The following is a 24371-nucleotide window of genomic DNA, read 5'->3' as shown; positions in this document are numbered from 1 at the left end:
AAGTCGCCAGAAGTTTTCAAAACATTCAATTTTGGAAATGAATGTGAACCCAATAAATAATCCATTAATATATGTATTATTCTCGAATAATTAGAATTCATGTATTCAAGACATGTACTTGTCCTTGGGGTATTCCTGTTCCCTATTGTCAGACACTTGTTCACTATTTCATGATTTAAACTTAAGGAAGAAGTTCTTAAGAATATATCAACTGGAGATAAAAATGATACTAATGTATTTATCATGAAATTATTCTTTACTTATTTATGTGATTTCCAAATCTCGTATTTTGAAGAATTTTAGTTCATTTATAAATGTAATGGGGGAGGATTTGCCTTATCATTTCAACGGTTTCCAAAGTCGTTTGGATTTTTAAGTGTAATTGAAAGTTAAACATTTGGTTTAAGACTTGTATTTTCAGCTTTTTTCTTCAACATTTTTCCATTTTACCCCAAGTAACTATAAATAAGGTTTTATTTCACAAATTTTTACTGAATGCAATCTATTTACAAAATTCCAGTACAAAGACTGATGAGTTGGTATGTTGATTAATAAAAATATCAAACTCATATTACATTTGTGTACCCTACTAATATTTAAATCTGCAAGTTTTAATAATTGTTAACTCACAAAATATTTCTGAAAGGTTTTCTATCAAAGGAACTCGCTCAATCCTTATCGAAATTGGGTTCGGCCAATTTTTCACCCCAAAACCCACCCAAACCACCAAAATTACTACTGAAAAGTCCCGTCAAAACTACCCCTGAAGTGTCCGAAGGTACCCTGTGAGGAAGGGAATTGGTTTTGGCTAATTATTCGTGAACTTGGCACAATGATAGTTCCAAGCACACTAATTAAAAGTCTCAATGGGATAGGCAAGTTGCATAAGTAACTTCATAAACATTTCTCATACAAATAAGGCAAGATGAAATAGTCCCGGCCACTTAAGACAATGTTGAACAGTCCCGACTACTTAAGTATGACTATAGCAGTCCAGTCATTTATGACAAGATTAAATAGTTCCGGACTCATCGGAGCTTTTTTCGGGGGTTGGGGGTTTATTGGGTTTCATGTCTATTGAAACTTTTAATTAGCATGCTTTGAACTATCATTGTGCCAAGTTTCAGAACAGTTCGCCAAAACAAATTCTCTTCCTCACAGGGTACCTTCGGACACTCCAGGGGTAGTTTTGATAGTGCAAGTCGTTGGCAGACTTGAGTACTAGTTGGTAGATGATCAAAATAAAAAGAATTAATCCTCTGATATTTTGAGAGAAACGTAGTTAATAAACAGTTGCACATTGCTTAGATTACCATTCTTTCAGTAATGTATTATTAAAATTATGGTTATAATATGTACATTGCTTTTTGAACAACTATTATCCAATGTATTCATTTGTATAGCACATTATTTATTTCATAGAAAGCATTCAGAATAAATTTTTCGCTTATTATTTGCATGTCGTATTTGTATATTTAATGAAACTAATATCAAAACTTATGTTGGCCTATTTAAAAAGCTAAAATCTAATAACATTAATACAAAAATGTTACCAATATTAATACTTATAAGAGAAAATCGGCTGTTTTGTACTAAAAATACAATTCAAATGCATTAAAATTGATAGAAAAAACAAAACAGTTTTGTTAAGTTTATAAACTGCATAAAATCATCTTTCAAAAAATGGCAAGAAATAATACATGGCAAATTATATTAAATAATAAATTAAATCTCTATGGATACAAATATTTTAAGCGGGTTTACAATGATACATATAATTCAAACACTAGCTGAATTTGGTTCATTGGCAAAACATCGGACAGGAAATTATAAAGTATTAAAAAGTAACATAGTGGTTAGCATAAATAAAAACCTTCACCAGAATTGGGTTGAGGAGTGGCTTTGATTTTAATATTCAACATTTGTAACCCATGAAATTATTCACTGAAAAGTATCTACAATATTCACTGGTGATATTGAATTGAATGAAACATTATTTCAGTGAATATATGAAAGTTTCACCATTTTTTATTCCATAATTCAGTATTTATTTGAGGAACTAATCATTTTTAATGTAATGCCCGTTTCATTTTCTGTTAAGTATTTTCTAACAAAATCAAAATTTCTACAATTTAAAATAAATTATTCAAGTAATTATATACCCTTAATTAATATTGCATCTGAGCATTTTTGTCTTTATTTTGTGTAGCAGCTCATATTTACCTACTAATTCTGAAAGGAATATAATAAAATCAAGAAAATAATTTCATTTATAGCTATTTTATATGTCCTTAGAAAGTATATGCATAAAAAAATTACTTGGTTCTTTTTCTTATAGAAATCATTTGTAGGTAGTGAAGGTATATTAGGTTAGATAAGCTTCGGGTAACCTCGACTTAAATTGGTTGGGATTACTCGGAGGCCTGAGGTCCACTATGTTACCATATATTTTCCACAATTTGGAAACTACCGCTTTATAGCTTATTTTTAAACGAAGGTATATAAATTGAGTCTAGATTCCACCACAATTTCAAATTATGGAAAAAGTATTTGTTGAATTGAAAATTGCTGATCTACATAAAGCAATTGTATTTTCTACTAAAAAGAAGAGTGAAGTCTTATATCAGTTTAACTATTAAATGGAGAATATTTATGGAAACTATTAAAAATATTTCGTTTGGATTATAACCTCTATACAAACAATTATAAAAGTACAGATTAGACATATTGATCCATTTCAACTATCCAATATTTTTTAAATAAATTCGTTTCAATAGGAAAATATTTTGTAGGAACATTTGGAATGTAATATTCACAAAACTATGCATAAATGTTTATTTGTATTTTATAAATGGTTTTACATTTACTCTCACTCAACAAACAAAATTTTTGGAAGGAACTTTAAACAATTTTGTCATACTTTTATAAGAGCTCGTTTCAAAGAAATTTTAAATTTATACTATTTTAAATTGTTCGAACCTAAAAAATTAGTAGATAGTAGTTATTAATTATTAATCAAAATCATTTTTTATAGAGGGTAAATATTTCTGTTTATTTTGATATTCAAATAAAATAAAAACAATTCATAACCAATAGTCACACTTATATCATAAATTTTTTTAAAGGTCTAAATTTGCTTTTATTTTTTCTATTATTGATGTATTAGGTCAGTGGAGTTATCTCAAAGCACGAGATAAAGAAAATTATGCAGTTAGATATTCTCACAAGAGTTGAAGGATTATAAAGAAGTTTCAACCTGATTGCATTTAAATTTAATGTTAATACTAACTAGGATTCAGAAACATAAGTGAACTAGCGTATACTGAGAAATTCTCTAATAATACTAATAGTATGTCAATTTGAATAATTGTGACTATTTCCTTCGAAAAATTTAAGCCAACCAAAAAGCTGTAATATTTTATGTTTACCTAGCAACGATCAAATTTCAGCGATAATACTGCACTAGTGCAAATTATCGATAATTTGCACTAGTGACAAATTTTCGTCTAGGATGTAAACTCATTTTGAAATATTTTTTCACGAACAAAACTGTTGACAATAAGTTACCGTAGATACCAATTCAATGCCAATATGATGATCGTCAACTACGGTATAATTTAAAGAATAACAAATTTTAAACACAGAATTAAGTTTATTTTAAATTAAATTTTTCTCAGGAAATAGTCTGCCAAAATGCCCTCTCGTGCATGTCAAATTGTCTCATAATTTCCTCTTGTGCGCATTCGCGCACTCGAGAAAATTAAATTATCGACAATTTGACATGCACTCGGGACATTAATATTGACAATCATTTTTTACTGACAAAATTACTTTTTCTTTATATTATGAAATTTTATTATGAAAATAAAGTTACAAACAACCCGTTAACTTATTGAATGTTTTAAATTCTCCTATCCACAATTTATATTTTTTTTTCTGTCAACGAACAGTTCTTTTATCTCATTGTATGATTTTTTGTTTCACCCCAATTTCAATCACTCCTTGATAGCTTTTTTCCTGTTTCTTCCTTCCAGATGTTCAAACCAGAAGCTTATTATCTGTTTCATAACAAACATTATTCTGGTAGCATTTATTGTAGATTCCTTTTTTTTCCCCACAAAATATATTATGCATTCTTAGGGTTTTGTCAGTCTTCGTAATTTTATTGGTATGTTTCCTATATATGAAAAGATAGGAATTGGTTCAATGTTCCTTTTATGTTTTTGTTTGTAATATAGCATTAATAATATACATATCAAGATTTTCTGGTAACAGTTGACTTGAAATTTTTTAGAGACATTCTAATAAGAGGACTTAATCATCATTATTTAACAGATTCAAGTGGATATTGCATTCCGTATCCACAACTTTTATAATAAAAACTTCTTTGAGCTGTTTTACCAATTAACATACAATTTGGAATGTTAATAGAGAAGTTTGAATACTTCTCACTATTGTGTTTTGTAAAATGTTTCGCGACACCTCAAATTTTTTTAATTAAATTTTTAAAATCTTCAATATTGTTCAAGTCAGACAAAAGCCTTCTCTGTAATAAAATTGTTACACCCCAATGTACCTTTGGCTTTATAACGTTTAGTTGAATAATGTGGTTTAAATATTATCTTTGGAATGCGTGTTAGCAAAACGTCGTTTAAGATTTGCATCGCTAGGTTGAAGAAGATCTCTCATAATAAGTCGTTTAGATGAAGGATTAGAAGAGCTGCATAAAAACCTTATTTCAGTCTTCTGATGTAAAAATAAGAATGAATATTTTAGAGGAAAAGAAAAATTTTATGCATACAAACAGGGTTTGCCAGGTGAAATTATTTTGCAGCGAATATTTCGACACCATTTCTTATTTTTTCAAAGATTTTACATATAGCGGCTCTCAGCTATCTCTATATATAAACAAAGGAATAGAATTTAATAACTATTTGTAAATGAGGTTCGTTTATATTTGTTTCTATTTGAATGTCGTAAGGTAAAAATTATTAGGAAGGGTACCAGAGCAGTAGATGTGCTCATTTTTATTAGAACTTTTTTTCCAATGATGTAAAAGTTTGGATTTTTTTTAGTTTTCTCGTTCGTTTCATTGGCAATAAGATTTTATAATTGTCTTTACATACCTACTTAGGTCTTAACCGCCAATTTTCTAATTATTTGCTTAAAAAAGCCTCCATTGGCAAAAATATTTGTGGTTTTTATGATGTTGCCAATTTTTGTTCAATGTTCAAAGAGGTTGGCAAACAATGATTAACTTTTTAAACGATGCAATTGAGTGTTAGTAAAAAGTGTATGAATCACACAAAAATCCCAGTTTCAAAATTCATCTATTAAAAACCTTCAAATTCTTGTTAAGAATTTCATTGCATTTTGTAGTATTCACTTAAGGTTCATTGGTAATTTTTCTTGATAATTCCAGTCTGAAGGGTGACATTTTTCTCACACTGATCTCTTCAATCCATTAGATTCTAGATAGTAAATTGATCCACAACAACAAATCTGTTGGAAGTGTTTTAAAAACAAAGCAACAAAAATATTTTTTAGATTATAATTAGAAGTAAGACAATATTGATGACAATTTCCAAATTTTTCCATGCACTATAACATTACAACCAAACTGAGTGAGTGAATTTGTATATGATTGAAAAAACTATACATAAGTTTAACTTATAAACCATTATTTTTTTGTAGATGTTTGAAATGGTCAAATAGTCTTATATAAAATAAAATCACAACCATTATTGAAACAAAAATAAGTACTTGCATGAAAATCTGCAAAAAGGAGGATAGAGCTAAAAACGCCAGTAGCCGAACTCTATAAGGATAATACTTCATATATAACACAATAAAAACTAGTTTCAGTCTTCACAGTTATACAAATACGCGGTTATTTCAAATGTTCAACACTGTTTATATACTAAGAAACAATCAACTGACCGAAAAATATAACATTTACACATTTTTTCTTCTTTTTTAGTTCGGAATTGGTCACTATGCGCTCATTTTATTTTACTACGCATAAAAAATTATTATTATTATTGGGTTCAATCAACACCAAAACTGTACACCACCAATTCTTTCAAACAAAACGACAATTAAATGAAAAATATTGTCTAAATTTGGTCGTTGAAATTTTACTCACTACTCAAACTTTAGGCCATTTATGAGATTCTATTCTGAAAGCATTTTAATCCAACATAAAATATTCAACAGCTTGACGATTCCTTTTTTATTAGTAAATTTATTTTTCATATTTATTCTTCTTACTGTTTTCATATTAATTTAAATTAAGAGCTGGGTAAAAATTTATAGAAAAATTCTTAGTTTACATATTAGTATACATAAACATATTGAAACATGATATACAACAATGAGAATATTGAATAAATTCTATAAAGTAAGCAGAATAAACATATTTCTATTATTCAAGAAAATTTTGGATGAAAAAAATTTTAATAACTTTTATTGCTGTTAATTGGAATTATTATAAATTTTTTAAATGCTTCATTTATAAACTTTTCAAATTATTTGATCTTAAGACAACAATAAATTGACTTAATATCCATTCATCTTCACTCGAATTTATTTTACTCGTAATCTCTTTATATTATTGGTGACGTTGGATTGAGTGAAGACGCTACTAAATATCTCAGTTTCCAAATTTGTAAAATAGCCTCATTCTCTTTGCTTTTTTTCAAATTTGTTTTAAATCATTTATATAAGTATAGAATCAGATTATTTTCAATATTGTAGAATTTTCAAAACTATTTGATAACTTGCAACTATATTACATAGATTCTTTTTGACATTAAAGTTAACTTTATATTTACACCTATTTATATTGCATTATACCAAATTTAGACTAAGATTCTCAATTGATTGATACATTGAAAAATTTACTGTAAGTATATCATACCTCAAAAAACGTTTTCTTCAGCTTAAGGAAATATTCTTCCATTTTTTACTTTTTTGCCCTGTGTTTTTATTTTAAAACCAACCAAACAGTAATATTTCGAGTTATGTCTTCAATGCTACTGAAACTGCTTTCAATTAATTTCAATCCCCAATACATGTAACTTTCCATAAATTTATGTTATAATGACTTACATGAAATACTTAATATTTCACCTTATGAAATAGTGTGGAAAATTGTGTATTTTGCACTAGTGTGAAAAGAAATCGCTCCAATAATGGAACTGGGCAAAGTTTTAGTTCCTATAGATTGACTAAAAACTATAGTATACGAGTACATCAAATGTGTAAACTGGATATTTCACACTAGTTGAACAATATATTATTTTATCTTGGTTGAATTAACATTTTGTGTTACCAATAATGAAATAATTTGTTAGCCAGCTTTGGAATAACGTTTTTGTTGGATTATTTTCCTTCAAAATAGTTAAAACAATTTCAAAATAAAATCTCAATCTTCTAGTATACATTAGCCCACTTATTACAAATCACAATAAAAGACATCTGATATGTACATACCTGGTAATTGTATGACCATATCATTTCAATCATACAAACAAATTATACTTCATTGAATACTATTATACTATTTGATAAATAAAAAAAGAATTGGTTCTATCCTGATAAATTATCACTATCAGATATGGGCCACTCATTTTGCTTTAAGATAAAACCTAGCAAACAAAGGCTCTTACTAGACTTTTCTTATAAAACGAACATTTCTATAACAATATTTAATATTGAAGACATCTTCATTAGGAAAATCCGTATGTCAAAAATATTCATTCTCTCATCTATTTTCTTTATTGAAAATTGATAATTTCCTTTGTACTATAGCAAAACTTGATAATTTTTCAATACCTACAATATTTCATGGCTAATTTCATAAGAAAAGTCCCCCATAATGTTTTTCCGACAGATTCTGTATTTCAAACTTCAATGAATTAGTTCAAGTAAATGAAAATCGATTTACTAACATATAGTAAGAAACTATTGTATTTGTTTGTACAAGGAAGCTTATTCAATTCAAAATTTTAATTAACTGAACTAAAATCAAATTGTGGATAATATTGAGATAAAAAAGTATCAGGTGGAATCGATTGAATCTTGCTATATGTGGTTATTATTGATGGAGACAGAAAATAGATGTAGTGAAGATAATGACATTGAGTAACTTTTATAGCTTGATACAAAAATTTGAGGTTGTAGCATAGGTTACAAGTAGAGAAAGTAATTAAGATTTATTTCCAAAGATCTGATGAAATAAAAAAACTTTTGGTATATCTTGTATTGAAAAATATTAGTATAGAATCTGATCATTAATTTGAATATTTTTTTTTTTTTATAAATGGGCTAGAAATACTTTCAATTTTAAATAAAAAGTTTCTTTACATAGTGAAAAATTGTAAATATTTCAAACACCCCGTATACATTAACCTTTATTCCAATTTATTCTTTAATATAAACCATTGCTATTTGTAGATGAGAACAAAAGTTGGCTGTAATGCATTACTATTGTAGTTAATAATAATTTGTTTGTAGTTGATTGATATTATTAGATTATAATAAATGAACTTTTAATAGGTTTAATTCAATGTATTGACACAATAACTAATTAGAACTGTTTCATTACAGATAAAGTATAGATTATTTATAATAATAGTTATTACTTTCACGAAACACGTAATGTTTATTGTGATTTTAATAGTTTGCTTCATAGAGGATTCTTTGAAAGTAAATGATAATGTGAATTATTACTCATATTAATAGTAATACCTACATTACTTCATAAATTGTACTGTGCTGTTTTCAAATAATAATGTGTGGGAGTGTAAGATATTTTCCGACGACTTACACGGAATAATGAATACATCCCTCGACTAGCACAGAAGTTGTGTACTAATAAACCAAAATGCACAACTTTCTGCGTAAGTTCATAAAGTATTTCAGGTATGTCGTCGGAATAGTATATTGTTCAACACGTGTGGAAACTGGATATTTCATACTTGTGTAACAAGATGATAAACCACTCAGGCTCGTGATTTATTGGCTTATCACACTCATTTTCTACACAATTTGCACAATATACTATTTTCAATCCAAATAATGGTTAATAACCAATATGGAAAATTCATATCAAAATGTAACAAAACGATTTCATTGGAAGCCACATAAATTTTATGGAATATGAATTTGGATTTACATTATAAAATTGAGAATTTTTAAGAAAGTTATTGCAATTTAATTAGAGGATTTCATATAATTATTTTTGACATCATCCAGTATATACTATTGAGAAACATGTGTTCAAAGCATAAGAATATCAGTATCAAATCTTTAACCAACTTAATTACAACTTTCCAGTATAAGTAATACTTAACTTTTTCATTAGATTCCCACTCTACTTTACCAGACCATAGTGGTATTCAGCTTTCATTAATTAAACAGCTATCAGCTGAAATATTGTAATTCTAAAAAATGTAATCGAAACTATTTCCTATCGAGAATATTAAACAGATGCAGTTTTTTGAAAGTATGGTTCAAAATGGAGAAGAAAACTTTCTTAAAAACCTTTCTAGATGTGTTTTAGCAAGGCTGTTGTGCTAACAATAACTAAGAGGTTAAATATTATTTGGAAAATACTTTTTAACAATAGCATTATTTTTTATTTTTTTATGAGGCTACACCCAGATCCCCAGATTAATCTCCAAATGAGTTTTTTTCTTCAGGATTATTTAAAATGAAATGTTTATTGACATGGCTTCTTAACAGCTGAGCTGTATCCATATATAATAGATTTGTACATTGTTATTAATAAAAGTGGAGTATTTGAGCTCTTATTACAATATGAATCTGTTAAATATTTCCAAAAATTTCCAATTTTTCTAAACCTCCCTATTGCTTGATACTATAATTTATTTTGATGGTAATAAAATTACAGAAAAGGGTAATCAAACATAATCAAAGAGTGGATTGAGGATCAAGTGGAACAGTTATGTTAATTATAATTTATAGTCACGTTTTAGTGAAATTTGCACTAGAAAATTGGAATTAATTAGGTTAATGATTTTATTGAAATTCTCAATTTAAATATCGTATTAACTATTTGTTGCGGCAATATTCGAGGATACAATAATTGTCAATTAGTTAATGGATCCCAGATTTGTAAAAGGGGGTATTACAATTTGAAAACTTGAGGGAGGGAGGGCCAGAAACATTTATTTTAATAATAATAGTAAGAGTTTTTTACAGGCAATCAGTAAGTGTTTAAATCTATGTACACTGTATTTGCCAAATCATATTTTAGGATACCTGTGAAGAAATAATACATTGAAACAATGTAAATTATAGCAGTAGTTGTTGGTGAACATATTTTGTAAAGCATTAGGAATATTTAACAATTTTTGGGATCCAACTTTAAATTATTGATCCTTGCAAACATTTTCATTGGACATTTACAAGAATATTCAAACAAAATCAAATACAATTATAAAACTTGTTGCAGTGGCAAAAAAATGGATAAGTAATCTATATAAATGGTCAAAATATTTGATAGGTTAAATTTATGGATATTTCAATATTGGATGATTTTAAACATGTTCAGTTACTTAACCTTTTTCACTTAAGTTATCTTTTTTAGGGGGCATAATTGGAGAGTGTTAAGAACTTGACGATGTCTTTTTTGTATAAAATATAAATTATAGTATTATATACAGTAGCCAACTTTTTATTTAATCATTTTTATATTTAGCAAAAGTTCTTGAGAATTTTTATACTTACGTTACTGATGGTGATTTGAGTGTTAATCTACATTTCTATGAAACTTAAAAACGTTTGATTTTGAAAAATAGAAACACACATTGATTGATCAGTTTCAAATGATAGTTTCATACACATAGATATCCACAATTATTTCTCTTTAGTATTTTAGACTTATAGTGTCTTCAATATTTTTAATTTTCACATCAATTGATTTAAATCCAACTTCTGTTTTTCTGTGTGAACTTTATTATAGATAGCAATATTAAAAGAAGTAACAAATAAAAAATGTAGTTTGTTAATAGATATATCAATTCAAATAACTAGATACTAAAAAACTGTTTGGAGGTTCTAAAGATTACAGTTTTTATTATAAAGTATTTTTGATATGATTTCAAAACATAAACACCAAAAAAGGTAATAGTAACAAAAAATACCCGAATATAAATAGGTATTCATTTATTTGAGAGAATATATTTAATAGTACACTTATATTTCAGTGATTGATACCATTCTAATAAATGGTTTATTGAATGATTGTCATCTCTATTATCTGTAAATCCTCTTTAAAGCAGACTAATTGTTAAAAGTAATATATATGTGAAATTGTAAGTTAATTTGCAATAATATAAGACAAAAATAAAAATATAAAATGTGCAGGGTTGTATCGAATATCACACTTTTTTGTAAAGCAGTCTATATTGTAATACCTAATAAATAAAATCGTTGCATTAAAGCAAAATTGCTAGACACAAAAACAGTGTTCGAAAATTTAACGTTTTCAAAACTTCAAGATAATAATGTTGCTTCTATTTATCACATGAAAAATATCAAATAATTAATTAATTGCAATATGCACACTTGAAGCTGTATAATGCATTTCAAGTTTCGCCACATTAGTTTGAAATATAAGCAAATCTTGATAAATTAAACCTCGGCAACGTAATTACCTCTATAAATTCATAAAATGTGAGTCCAAAAACTCTTTTACTTAAAATATAGTTATTATTGAATATGCAAGGTTCCCTGTTGTTCCCATTGTTTTTGCTTACACATGCTTAACAAATGATTTCAAAATACTCTAAGGTCTAAGTACATTAACTCATTTATATGTATGTATCAGTAGCTTTCAGCTTTTGTTGCGAGAGCATTTCTTTGCACACTGTGAGTGAAAATGAATTCAAAACGAAAAGTGAAAACACCAACAACTGAGAAGTTGAAAGCGATCGAAACAGTGAAAAGTGGTTTGAATAGGAAAGCCCAGTTTGTAATATATGAGATTACATTATCCATCATAATAAAAAACGCACCTGAATTATTGAAAAAGCAAGAATCGGGAGAAAGCTTTTATGTAAAAGATGAAGAATTGCTGAATTTCGAAAAGAAATTTAGAAAAGCTGAAGAGTATGCAAGTAATGCTAGTAATTGTTGAATGGAAATTTTCAGAAATCGACGTAATCTGGCCTTCATGAAAGTGCAAGTGTAAGTAAAGAATTTTGCACAGAATGAAACAGACAATTGGAAAGTTTATTTAATGGATACGACCTTCATTACGTTTTTAACGCTGACGAAACGGGACTATTTTTCAAATGCCCTTCTGACAAAACATTAACATTTAAAAATGGAAAATGTCATCGAGAGAGTCATAGCAAGAAACGACCAAAGATTCTGCTTTGTGCAAATTCTACAGGTAAAGAGAAATTCAAGCCAATAATTATTGGTAAATTAAAGAAATCTCGTTACTTTGCGAGCTGCAGATCATTGCCTCTGGACTATGAAACCAATAAAAAGCATGGATAGCTAGAGAACTTTTTTAAAAATAGCTTATTAAAATAGACAAATAAATGATTACCGAAAAAAAAAACATTTTCTTCATACAATACATGCCGGCAAACACAAGATCACAAATTCGAACGCTGATTTAAGATATAACCAAAAATATCAAAACCTTTTTGCAGAAAAGGAAGTGTAAAAAAATGATAACTGATATGGAGCCAAATACAGTTTCTTCTATCAATGTGTTGCAAGCTCGTCTATCTCTATAAGTTCTAAAGAAAGCTCATAAACGAACCTCTGTAAGTGAAAATATAATCCAATAAAAACTCCTTAAAAAAACTTAAACCTTTAGTAAGTAAAAACCTCCATTACTTACATTATTTAACGGTGCCCTTGGTCTTTATTTTATCTAGGTTGTACTGTATGAGGAATTTTTCTAACAAATATTATGAAAAAATTATGACTTGTATTGTTATACAATTATTATAAATATAATAAATGCGAGGAAGTATTGAAATTTTTCACAATTACTAAACATTAATTTAAAAACGCTTTTTACAAATATTATTAAGGGGAAGTGGATTTTTGAAAAGCAAAAAGTTTCCTGGAAATGGCCATTGAACACAATACATCTTTGAGGGGTGAAAAATCATGGAATGCAACAATAGGAAATTTGCCTGCACAATGAAATTGCATGTTAATATACTTAAAAATGTTATTTTATCCTTAAGCAAGTTTGGTAATTAAAAATAACTATATTATTTTGAAGTATTGAAAAGAGTGTAACAATATTTACATTTTGATGATATAAATAGAGATAAAAATTAGTTTAAATAAATATCTGTTTTTGTAGAATGACACCAACCCTGACAATAACATTAGGCATAATATTAGAGAAATGCATTGTAAAATGTCTCAATAAAAGATTAGGAATTGTAAAATTCCAATGACTAAAAATAATTTACCTTACGAATTAGTTACCAAATATATATACAGGGTTTTTGCCTAAGGCATCTTGGAAATATCACAGCTATCCAAAGAACTGGTTTAAAAAAAATGGTTGCAACTTTCCAAATTTTTATAGTTGTCAAAGAATATTATTTTTTTCATCATTATGGTAAACTCTCACAGATATCTAATAACTTATTGAGACAAATAATAATGTATTCATCAAAACGTTCAAACAATGCTGGACATATGACGTTTGCTATACTGTGAAAATTTATTGAACTTTCTCAAAACACATTCATCAGATGTAATATAAAATTAACTATTCACACAGCTTAGGCCTTACATATATACAAATTCAATAAATAATTTTGTATTTATTAAATCAATTCTTTAGAGCCGCAATAAGTACCTAGACGATCGATGGATCTCAAATTTTGTTTATAAATTAGAATAACTTTAGGTCATAATAAGAGTCATAACCTACGGCAAGGGGTATCAGAACACATAAAGTCTTATTGATATACTCAGAAATATAATCCAAAAAACCAACAGGCGCGGTATGTTCGGAAATTTCATATATATATATATATATATTGTATGAGGAGCTGTCAAGTATTTTTTTTATATCGTTTATACTCAGAAGGGTTCTGAGCTCGAATTTCGGGAATTAATCAAAAATTTCATCGTATAAATAACGCCGCCAAGCACGCGACCACTATTAAATTGGTGGCGGTGGGTGCACCACCTCCCAGTGTCAATTCTTCACTTTTCACTACTTCGTTGGGATGTTTGTTGTAAGTCTTAGACTTCTTAGTGGTAGTAGATGACGACACCGTGGTTGGAGTCGTCCAAGTTGTTGAGGACGTGGTGGTACGTGGTGATGGTACGGACCACCAAGATGGTTTCGCCGTTATTGGAGGGGGGACAGCTGTTGCGGGTGTTGATGGAGGTCCCCACACTTTAAAAATTATCTTCATGTTGTGGGTTGTACAGCGACCTCCTATCCTCCTATGGGGATCATCGCTTGTAGATGTGGAAATGAAGTAGTAATCTTGACCTGCAAATATATAATAGTTAAATGAAAATTTTACTTGAAACCTAAACACTAATTTACAGATTCACAAAAATGTTAAGTTGAGTAAGTTTTTTTGATAATATGTATGATGATAACCATCTATAAAGTATACTGAATATACTGTTCATTACCCATCAATATATTTGTTTAAATAGTGCAGTACTTCATAAAAAAGAATGTGATTGTCCTATGATCGGTAAACGTGGCTAAATTTGACAAAATAATAAATTTAATAGATCATGAAAAACTGAAATTATATATAGTTTAAAAAAAAATATGTTAATAAGTTTTTTCGGCATAACAGAACACCTTGTATACTTCTAATTGACTGCAGATGGCCCAAATTATTTGAAAAAACTTTCAATTCATTTTTTTGTAAACCTAACGTAAATAGAAATAACAAATAAATATTATTAATGGAAAGTGTTGTGAAAAGACTGATCCAATCGTGAATTCATGGATAAGTGCCAAAATGAGGATTGTAGTTTGGATTTTTCCATGTAATGATAAGCATATAGAATTTTGGAATATATATATATATATATATATATATATATATATATATATATATATATATATAAACCATACATTAGAAAATATCTGCATGTTAGAATATGTTTATGTATTTGAGTCTTAATAATATATTATTAATAATAACATATAAAAATGAAATTTTTTAACATTCTTTTCTTTAACTATGTCAGGTAAATAAATTAAAGTCGCCTTTGAACATAATAATTCTGGTTATGGTACAAACATACTTATTGTTCAAGGAATTCATAATAATTTATTTAATAATAACATAGAATTTAATTACGTTGTTTATAGTACTAATATTAATTAATAATAGTGGGCAAAGAAAGCTTTTATAATAAAAATAGAATATTAGAGATAAAAAATAAAGAATAAATCCATTTCAAGTATGTTTATCAAGTTTGAAACGGATTTGAGGTGTTCAAGTACTTTGCCAATTCACTTACAAATAAACATCGAAGCAAAATGAAGAACAGAATGTAAATTATTGAAAAAAAAATAATAATAGTAATATTATTTGTGATCGGTACTCATTTTGTAATTTGATTGAAATTCGGATAATATCTCTAGAATGTTGACAAACAAACCACTAATTATATCCCTGTAATGGTAAAGAATGCGAATAAAAAGATTGACCGTAATTAAATAGATATGAAACTGTTGAAAGAGGTCGGAATAATTTAGACCATCATTCATGTGTTGATAACATCAAGATTAAGAACGTTTTTCAGTGATGATTGATTAGGTAAACAGAATGTGGAATTTAAGGCACTGCTATATGGGCGAAACTAACGGTTGCCAAATAAATAAAATCAAAAAATCGAAAAAACAGGTTCTGTATAACATCTCCAAAAATTTACTTTAGACACACACACACACACACACACACACACACACACACACACACACACACACACAAACACTAGTACTCAATCAATTAAAAAATAAATGAATTCGTTAAATGATAAGTTTACTAAGTTTAAAATTGTTTTATATCGCAATATTGGACAAAAAATAATAAAAGTTTTCAACTACTGTTATTTAAATACAAATGAAATAAATTATAAGAAAGTAATATTAAACGGTATAATAAAATGAGTCATGCTATTCACAGAAATCGAATTAGATACATTCTTACCATTGTGTATATATGAATGTAATATCTGCAATTTTTCTCTTATAATAAGTGAAATTAAAGTCATTTCATGCTGTGTGAACACGAGTTCGAAAATTTCAAATGACGTTTGTTTATTCAATTCCGATTTGGTTAGTTGCTTTAAAAATATGTAAGAAAGTTCACAGACATTAAAAAAATTAGCATGCATATAAAAAAATTCGAAATACGTGAATACTCGTATGGCTTAAACAGGTTTTCCACAAAACACAACATGTTGACTATTTAGCATAAATTAATTTGTGGACATAGGTGACTACTTTTTTTGTTCCAAATGAATTTTGTTATATAACGATATTTTATTATTCTAGAATAGTGCGAAATGGGTAAAAATTATATTAGTTGCCAAAAAAATCGATTTTGTTGCTCTATCAGACCCTTAAAAAGGCCAACAATGCTAGTTAACCTAATCTAACCAACATTCACGGCAGGAGGTTCCAACTAAAAACGAATTATGTATAATAATATTTAAAAAAAATTGTCATGCCACTATAACTCTCCATTTATTCATAGTAAATAAAAGGAATAATTTTTTTACTCATAGAAACGATGATTTTAGATATCTCAAGAGTCAGTAAAAAAGGATGAGTCCAACCGGTCTTCTCATAAACTAGCTTAACTATATCCCAATAGTATTTAAAAATTTTGAAATATGTTTGGCCCTGCAACCGATAATTTAAACCACTCGCTTTATTAGAACTCAAAACGTTCATAAACTTTTATTTCCCACAGTTTCGAACTCAAAGTTTTTACATATTGTCTCTTTATCAACAAAATAACTTTATAAATATTTGAAATGAGGTATTTTATAATGCACTTATCCAAGTACCAAAACATTATTATCTTAAAATGATCCGACGTTATGCTAGAAAAACTATTTTATCATTTTTTTACAATCTAATAATTCATACGCCAATTTATCGATTTTAACTAATAAGAGCTGTACAGTTTTCGACCTAACAAAAAAACAAGACATTTTTTCCATAAACACTTTCACATTCCAACAAAGTTTTCTGTATACATTTTTTCCAGCAAATCTTTAACCGGTTGGACTCATCCCAGATATCTAAAATTTAAGTGAGAATCTTTCCACACAAACGCTAATATACTTATATTAATTAAGTTCTGAGATTTTCATGATGAAGTCGGAAATTTTTCAGACAACGCTCGTATAAATTGTCCAGTTATAACAAATAACTTTAAAATAGGATATTTGAAAATTTCCTTTTTAAAAGAAGCTGGAAATGTATCGTAATTTATTATTGATTTGATTTGGATACGAAAATACTTTCTCGGGAGATAGAGTTCATTGAACATAGCGTCTTTAAAATTTGGGTTTCTAAATATATCAAAAGAATATGATACGTTTGAATTTGGTTAATTGATGAATGACAAATCGGTCCTACAACATCCGATTTCTAGGATTTGTTGAACAGAAACAGAAATGAAAAATTTATTAGAATTTATATTTAATTATATCATACATTTCAATATACGATATGTGATACGATAAATCCGATTCTACATGAAGATATATGGTGTTATAATTTGACAATTTGCAAAAATGCTTTCATAAGCTCTCGAATAGTCAATTTGCTGTTTGAACTAACACATTTGTATACTTTTTAAACCGTTCTTGGTTATTATCTGCCTTTTGAATAACTTGTACCATTGTTTTTAAACGTTTACTATATTGATATCACAGACATATCAACACTTCACTGGTACTTTTCACGAGACAAAATTGTTTAGATCAGATTAGCTGCCAAAGATCTTCACCGTTTTTTTCATACGCTCCCAGGTGCAACGCTCTGGAGTTCCGTAGTCCCTCACAATTCGAGAGAGTGGTAATAGAGGTTTCGTCCTGTACGTAGCAGAATCTGCATGTTGCTAAACCTGACGTTATAATTCGTAGATTATTCTTACCTAGGTTGATACATCCAATAGATCTCCTTGGAGATGGTTTGTGGTGTAGTCATCATGGAGAAAACGCCATGCTTTTTCTGTATAGAAAACGAAGGAGAAATACAAAAATGTATTGGGTGCATCCTCTCATCCCTTTGCGGAAAGAATTTAGAATTCTATACTATTTTCCCGAAGTCAAGAGAAAACGAAGACCAATTTTTTAAATACTTCCAACTAAATCGTTTGATGAATTTCTTGGCAAGTTAAAGGACTGTCTTCAACGCCAAAATACATTTATGAGGGAATGTATTCAAACTATTCAGAACATGCTTGTGTCGATGGAGTATTCGGTGCTGTACTGTTTCTATTAGGTAGCGAATAGAGACCAAAGCATCGTTGCCCCCTAGTCGGTTGTGATCGAAAAGTACCCGATAACGAACCGAACTAAATACGTTGGAAACAGGCCTTACTGATGGTAAAGGTAGTCTTGACGTGGAGATATGGCTCGTGTTTCACAAACAAAATCAGGATGTTTATCAGCAATTATAAAAAATAAAAATGAAAGTTTGACAATAGTATAATATGTCAAAGAAAAAACTGTTAATCGGCTAGCTAATGAAATTCAAACACGAATAATCAGTGTGTTTATAACTAATGACGAGTAATTATAATGGTTACAGAGCAGACCAATTTCCTTTTAAATAAAATTGTTGAGACTCTTTACCCAAAAAAAGAATAGTAGATGTATTGCTACAATGAAATGTCTCCAATAAAATAGAAATGTGGTATTTTAGATGACAAAAATCTAAAAGGGGGAGCGAATAAATCGATACCGTGACGGGTAGCTCAATGAATTTTTTAAGTATGGCCTATAAAAAACGCCTTAGAATATTTTCCATTAAATATTCTCTGCAAACATCAATACGATGTGTAATGAATAGGCCACCTTTTCAACATAGCAATTTACTTAATGTTCTAGGTGTTTTTACTTCAAATAGATTTTAGAAATAATTATTAGTTTGTCTTATATGAAATTGTTATTGACATGTACATAATATATTCGGTAATTACTAAGTTTTGATATTTTCTTTCTACTAGAGGTTTCATTGAGAATGTAAAAATGTATAAGCGACATGTTTTTTTAAAGATAATTGTACTACAATTATTAACAAAACATTTCATTGTTCATATTATATAGTTATTGATAATACTTAAAACTAAGCACTACATGTTTATAGTACTCATCATTACTAATAACAACTTGAGATTATATGTCTAGCTATTATAGTTAAATCAACTTTTCATTCTTCAACTTCGTTAATTTAAACATGGGCAGAATCGAAAGATAATTACGGTTAATGATGTTCATAAAATTATTTAAATAGCTACCTTAAAATACAGGTAATAATGCGGAGCCAGGACACTAAAATACAAAACACAAATCGTAATAGAGGAGCCAAATAACAACAAGAAAACAGAGAAAATTAGATCTTCTTCTATCGAACTCTTTTTGTCCTTTGGAGCATCAGAATATTGGGGTTTTAGTTTTCATTCTTCTTTTATCTACTTTTTCTGGGCCTTATTTCCCTTCATTTCTTATATCCTGTTGCTTCTGTCATTTTTCTTATAAGGCTTTGTGGTGTTCTTCCATTTATGTTTCCGTACCGTTCCATTTCTCATCCTGTCCATCCTGTATTGTCTTAGTAGTTTTATCTCTATATTATTCTAAATATTTTTGTTCATTCCCATGTTTCACTTCCATATATTAAGTTAGGTACTGTTATCGATTTGTATACTTTCATTTTTATGTTTATGCCTATTTTCTTTTTCGTGATTATTCACGATTTCTGTTTCTGTTTTTCCATCTTACGTCAAAGTAACTCCCAGGTAATCAATCGATTGATGCAACTTAAGGCCACATTTAAATCGCTCATATTATTTGTAAACAGTCTACATATTATATACTGACATTTTGTGTCTTTTTTTCGAACTTATTTCTTTCCATTTTAATATAAATGCGATGTTCAAGGTTCATGTTTCGACATAGATGCTGCAAGCATGATCTTCCTAAAGCGACTACGGTAGCGGTCTGACAAGTGGGCAACGGGGAAGTAATTGCTGGTTATATATTTCATTCTTCGTATTTTATGTTCACATCTGGTATTTTCTGAAAAGTGTTTTATATTTTAGAGTGGAAATTTGAGAGCTAGAAATTTTTGAACAAATATTATGCAACTAAAAAAAATAACATTTTTTAAATACAAAATATAACTTTTTAATGTAGCGCAGATAAGAGTGTCTGAATATACCTAATTAAATAGGACTGGGCATATAAACAGACATAAAATGGATTTAGTGGAATGATTTAAGGACCACTTTCGAGAAAGAATAAGAACTTTTAGATGAAATTTCGTGAAAGAGTTGAGAGCAATAAAATACGTTTATGACTACTCATTTGAAATTTTTAAAAATACATTTCTTAATGCATTTGAGCAATGAGGCTCAATTTTGTTAATACACGTAACAACTTAAGGTAACAACGGAATTGTTTGTTTGTACTCTCTTGACATTGTTAATGTTAAATTTATCGAAACGTCCGTCAAGCATGTAAAATAAATGATTTACCTTCAGAAGCAGAAAAATGCCAATTATGCTACAAATGACGAGAATATTCTCCAGTAAAAGTACCTAACTTTGACTAAAGAAGATATAACAAAGTTTTTGTAATGAATATAAATTTATTTAGAAAGGAAGCATTTTTAGAATCTAATTTTATTTTTTCCTTGAATTAACATCATTAAAAATTCTATTTTAAATTATTGTAGATAGATATTTGTACTTATAACCAATACATTTAAATCAATGGTCAATGTTGCAGTGGATTGGATGTCCGCTTGGAACTCAGTAGTCTCGAGTTCAAAACTCTCGGGTGGCAAGAATTTTTTTGTAAAATTTTAATTTTAGCTTTTTTATTTGTAGACAGCAATAGCTATAGACGTAGCAGGGGCATGTCGTAGAGAGGAATTGTGAAAGTTAAGAATCAATAATTTAGAGGAATTAAATTCAGCTTTACTTGTGAAATTAAATAACACGAAAAAATATGCTGCTCTTCGACCGATTGATTTGCCAGAAAAACATTTCTTTTTAAATTACCAACAGGTCACTGCTTCAGACTTTCTTCGGCAACAATTTTAGTAAAGAGGAGACATATTAACATTAAAGCGCTACGGCAGAAAGATACGTCGAAAAGTCTGTTAAAATAAAATTAACGTTGCTAAGAAAATCTTCAACTCAATTGAAAAATCACTCGAACCTTTTACAGAAATGGAGACAGAAAATACACCGTATATGAACGATCAACCCTCAACAACATCTAAAATTAACATAACAGAAAATTTAATAAAAAGAAATGACCTTCCAGGTTGAACTATACAAATTGTAAAAATTTCACAATTTTAAATAATATTATTTAACAGTTAAGAGGATACCTTAGTATTATTTTGATTTTACTAATCATAGAAATAAACATTACTTTTCATTACTTTTATTATTTCAATTTGTGCAGTTGTAGAAAAAGTATAGTATGCAACTCGTGTGTTTGCAAACTACCACCTTCGTGAGAAAAGTTGAACTTTTTTCACCTGTTGCACAATTTAATAGAGACTATACTGAGAAATGAAAACTATATCTTTACCATTTTTTTATTCAAGAAAACGCATACGCTGAATTCCTGAAACGATTAGCTGTTGAAATGCGAATACAACTTATGAATTGAAGAAATGTAAATATTCTGACAAAACTATTGATGATAATAATTTAAGATATTATTTTCATACTAAAAAATCATTTAATTATACTTTCATGATATTGGTAATATCGACATATTATAATTAAATATTCTCTAATTGATGAAACTAAATTCAATATCTACCAGTTAAATCTCCGTATTGAAACTCGTATATGATTGAAACATGATTACAAAACCATAACGTAAAGTTTTCATCAATTTCAATTATTAGTAGGTAACTTTATTAATTCCAACTTGGAAACGAGTTAATAACATTTATGTTACCAAATTGTTATACAACTTTATTAGTAGGCAATAATAGTTACGCATTTTCAAAGGGCCTTTGATACATCAAATACCTTTTAATCGGCAAATTATCAGAAGCAACTTTCAAGTACTGAAATTTTTTATCCAATGATTATATCAAATGGAGTTAAAGGGTAGCGAATTGTTTGTATTTTTGTAAACGGATAAATGTATTCTGTCAGTGGGAATAGCTAATTGATCACCAAACATTTCTAAATTAACCAGCAATTTATATTTGTACCAAAAGATCCCAATCACTGTCAGTCATTTCGATCGTATCAGTTAAAACGGTCATCAGTTTTAACTGATGCAACGCATGTGCAAAGTGCATATACTGTATGTTTTGTCATTTATAATGAAAAGATCGGTTCCAACTTCCAAGCTGATTGTTTCGACAGTTTTGTGACATGGATAGCGAACTGGAATTAATTTTGTTTCTATACTGAATGTTTTTTCCGCCTGAGTTCCGATTCTATTATATTCCTGAGTATTCTGTAGTTTTGGCCAGTAGTATCTGTATGTTATTTATGAAAACTGATAGGCATTTCTTTTTTCTTATCGTGTAGGTCACTGGGGATGATTTCTATTCGTTTATCTTTATTCTCCACTTCTGTCGCCATATTTGGATATCCTTTAATATTCATAATTTTTCAAAATACTCTCCATTTTTTCCATTTCGATTGAGGTACCTCCCAAACATGTGATTTGAACACCCGCTTCTTCAGGTATAGAAAAAAATTGACCTGGCAATTTCTTTTTGATCTACAGAAATAAGAAAAAATAAATGGGTACTAAACAAGGACTGTACAGCGGATGGCCCCTCAATTCCATGTTTTGACTATTCTAAAACGTTTTTGTTTGAACATATGTGTGAGAGTTCGCATTGTCGTGATAGAGAATTATTAGTCTTCTGCAATTGGTGTACCTGATTTTTTCGAGCACTTAGGTGAACAAATGCTGATGTACTCGTACCATTCAGAATTAACCGTTCTACGTTCCAAAGGAACCGTGGCGAAATATTCACTTATTCCGAGCATTTGCTTCGAAGTGCTTCGTGCACTAACAACTTTTTTTTGGATTTGACTCGTCTTGTAAAACGCATACAGTCAATTGTTGTTTATTTTCGGGAAAATCATTCTGTAGAGAACCACGTTTGAATTCGGAAAATCAACGAAACATGTCAAAGCGAGTTAATCGGCACACTTCTGTTGATTCCATTTTTTGACACGTATGACTACACGATCTGAGTACGTTCACCATTGAAAATGGTAAACTTTATGGTGGTAATGTCAGATTTTACATATTCACACAGTGTTGCCGAATCTAAAAACTTATATAGTGGTATCGTGAATAGTGTGTTCAGTAGGAATTACCATCGGGTCAATTCCAAATTACATTGCTGTCGTTTGAAGCTTCATAGATGTTTGCCGCTTGCCTATAGCCGTTTGACCGCCAACTGTCATGGGATAGCTTTATAGAAAAGAATCTCGAAGATAAACAGTTAACGAAAACAGAAGCGGCGATTCTATCAATTGATGAGAGAAAATGGGGAGAATTAATCCACGAGACAAATTAAAAATTAAAGTATTTTCACAATATGGCTGAAAATATTATAATACATTCCTTTTTTTTTCGAAAGTTCAGTTATGTAAATTTAAGCTCGATCCCTATTGAATGACTGCATGGATTGATTAACTTAAAAGCATCTTCTATTTTTTTATGTACTCGTTATGAAGTTAACAGAGGACCCCGAAAATATTTGGCGGTTGAAATTGTTTGAGTTGCCTATTAATTTTATGTTTTAATTTATAACTCGGCAGCAAGAGCGCGAACGGCGTGAAAAGTAATTATTTCTAATTGATAATTAGCCGGAATGTGCGATATTTTCGAAATGATGTTTGTTTTCCTGCTCTATGACGAGCTATAAAATCTTTTACTGGTTGTGCGGGATTGTTCCGGATGTAGCATTATACACTTGAATCAGAAATAAAAGGCTATTATTTGTTTGTTTTAGAAACATTCTAGGCTTCTGGGAATTTATTTTATTATCTTTTAGACTTTGTCAAACGTTTAACAGATATCTTTTATTTGATCAATTTTATCAATAGTTATATTACGGCTAAAACTTT

At 28.8% G+C, this 24371-nt stretch overlaps 1 protein-coding gene across 7 annotated transcripts in view; it reads right to left on the bottom strand.

Annotated features, from left to right (window-relative positions):
• Positions 1–11178: 11178 nt before the first annotated feature.
• LOC130891767 (ephrin-A4) overlaps positions 11179–24371 on the bottom strand; it is a 408512-nt gene continuing 395319 nt past the window's right edge. For all 7 annotated transcript variants that reach the window (XM_057796721.1, XM_057796725.1, XM_057796728.1 and 4 more), the window contains one exon: positions 11179–14518. In XM_057796721.1, the coding sequence (XP_057652704.1) occupies positions 14142–14518 (377 nt within the window). In that variant the 3' untranslated portion in view covers positions 11179–14141. The remainder of the gene's footprint in view (positions 14519–24371) is intronic.

Source organism: Diorhabda carinulata, chromosome 3, assembly GCF_026250575.1.
Source record: "Diorhabda carinulata isolate Delta chromosome 3, icDioCari1.1, whole genome shotgun sequence".
In the NCBI taxonomy this organism is placed as follows: domain Eukaryota; kingdom Metazoa; phylum Arthropoda; class Insecta; order Coleoptera; family Chrysomelidae; genus Diorhabda; species Diorhabda carinulata.
Note: the sequence above shows the minus strand (reverse complement) of the source record. Positions and strands in the feature narration are given on the sequence as shown.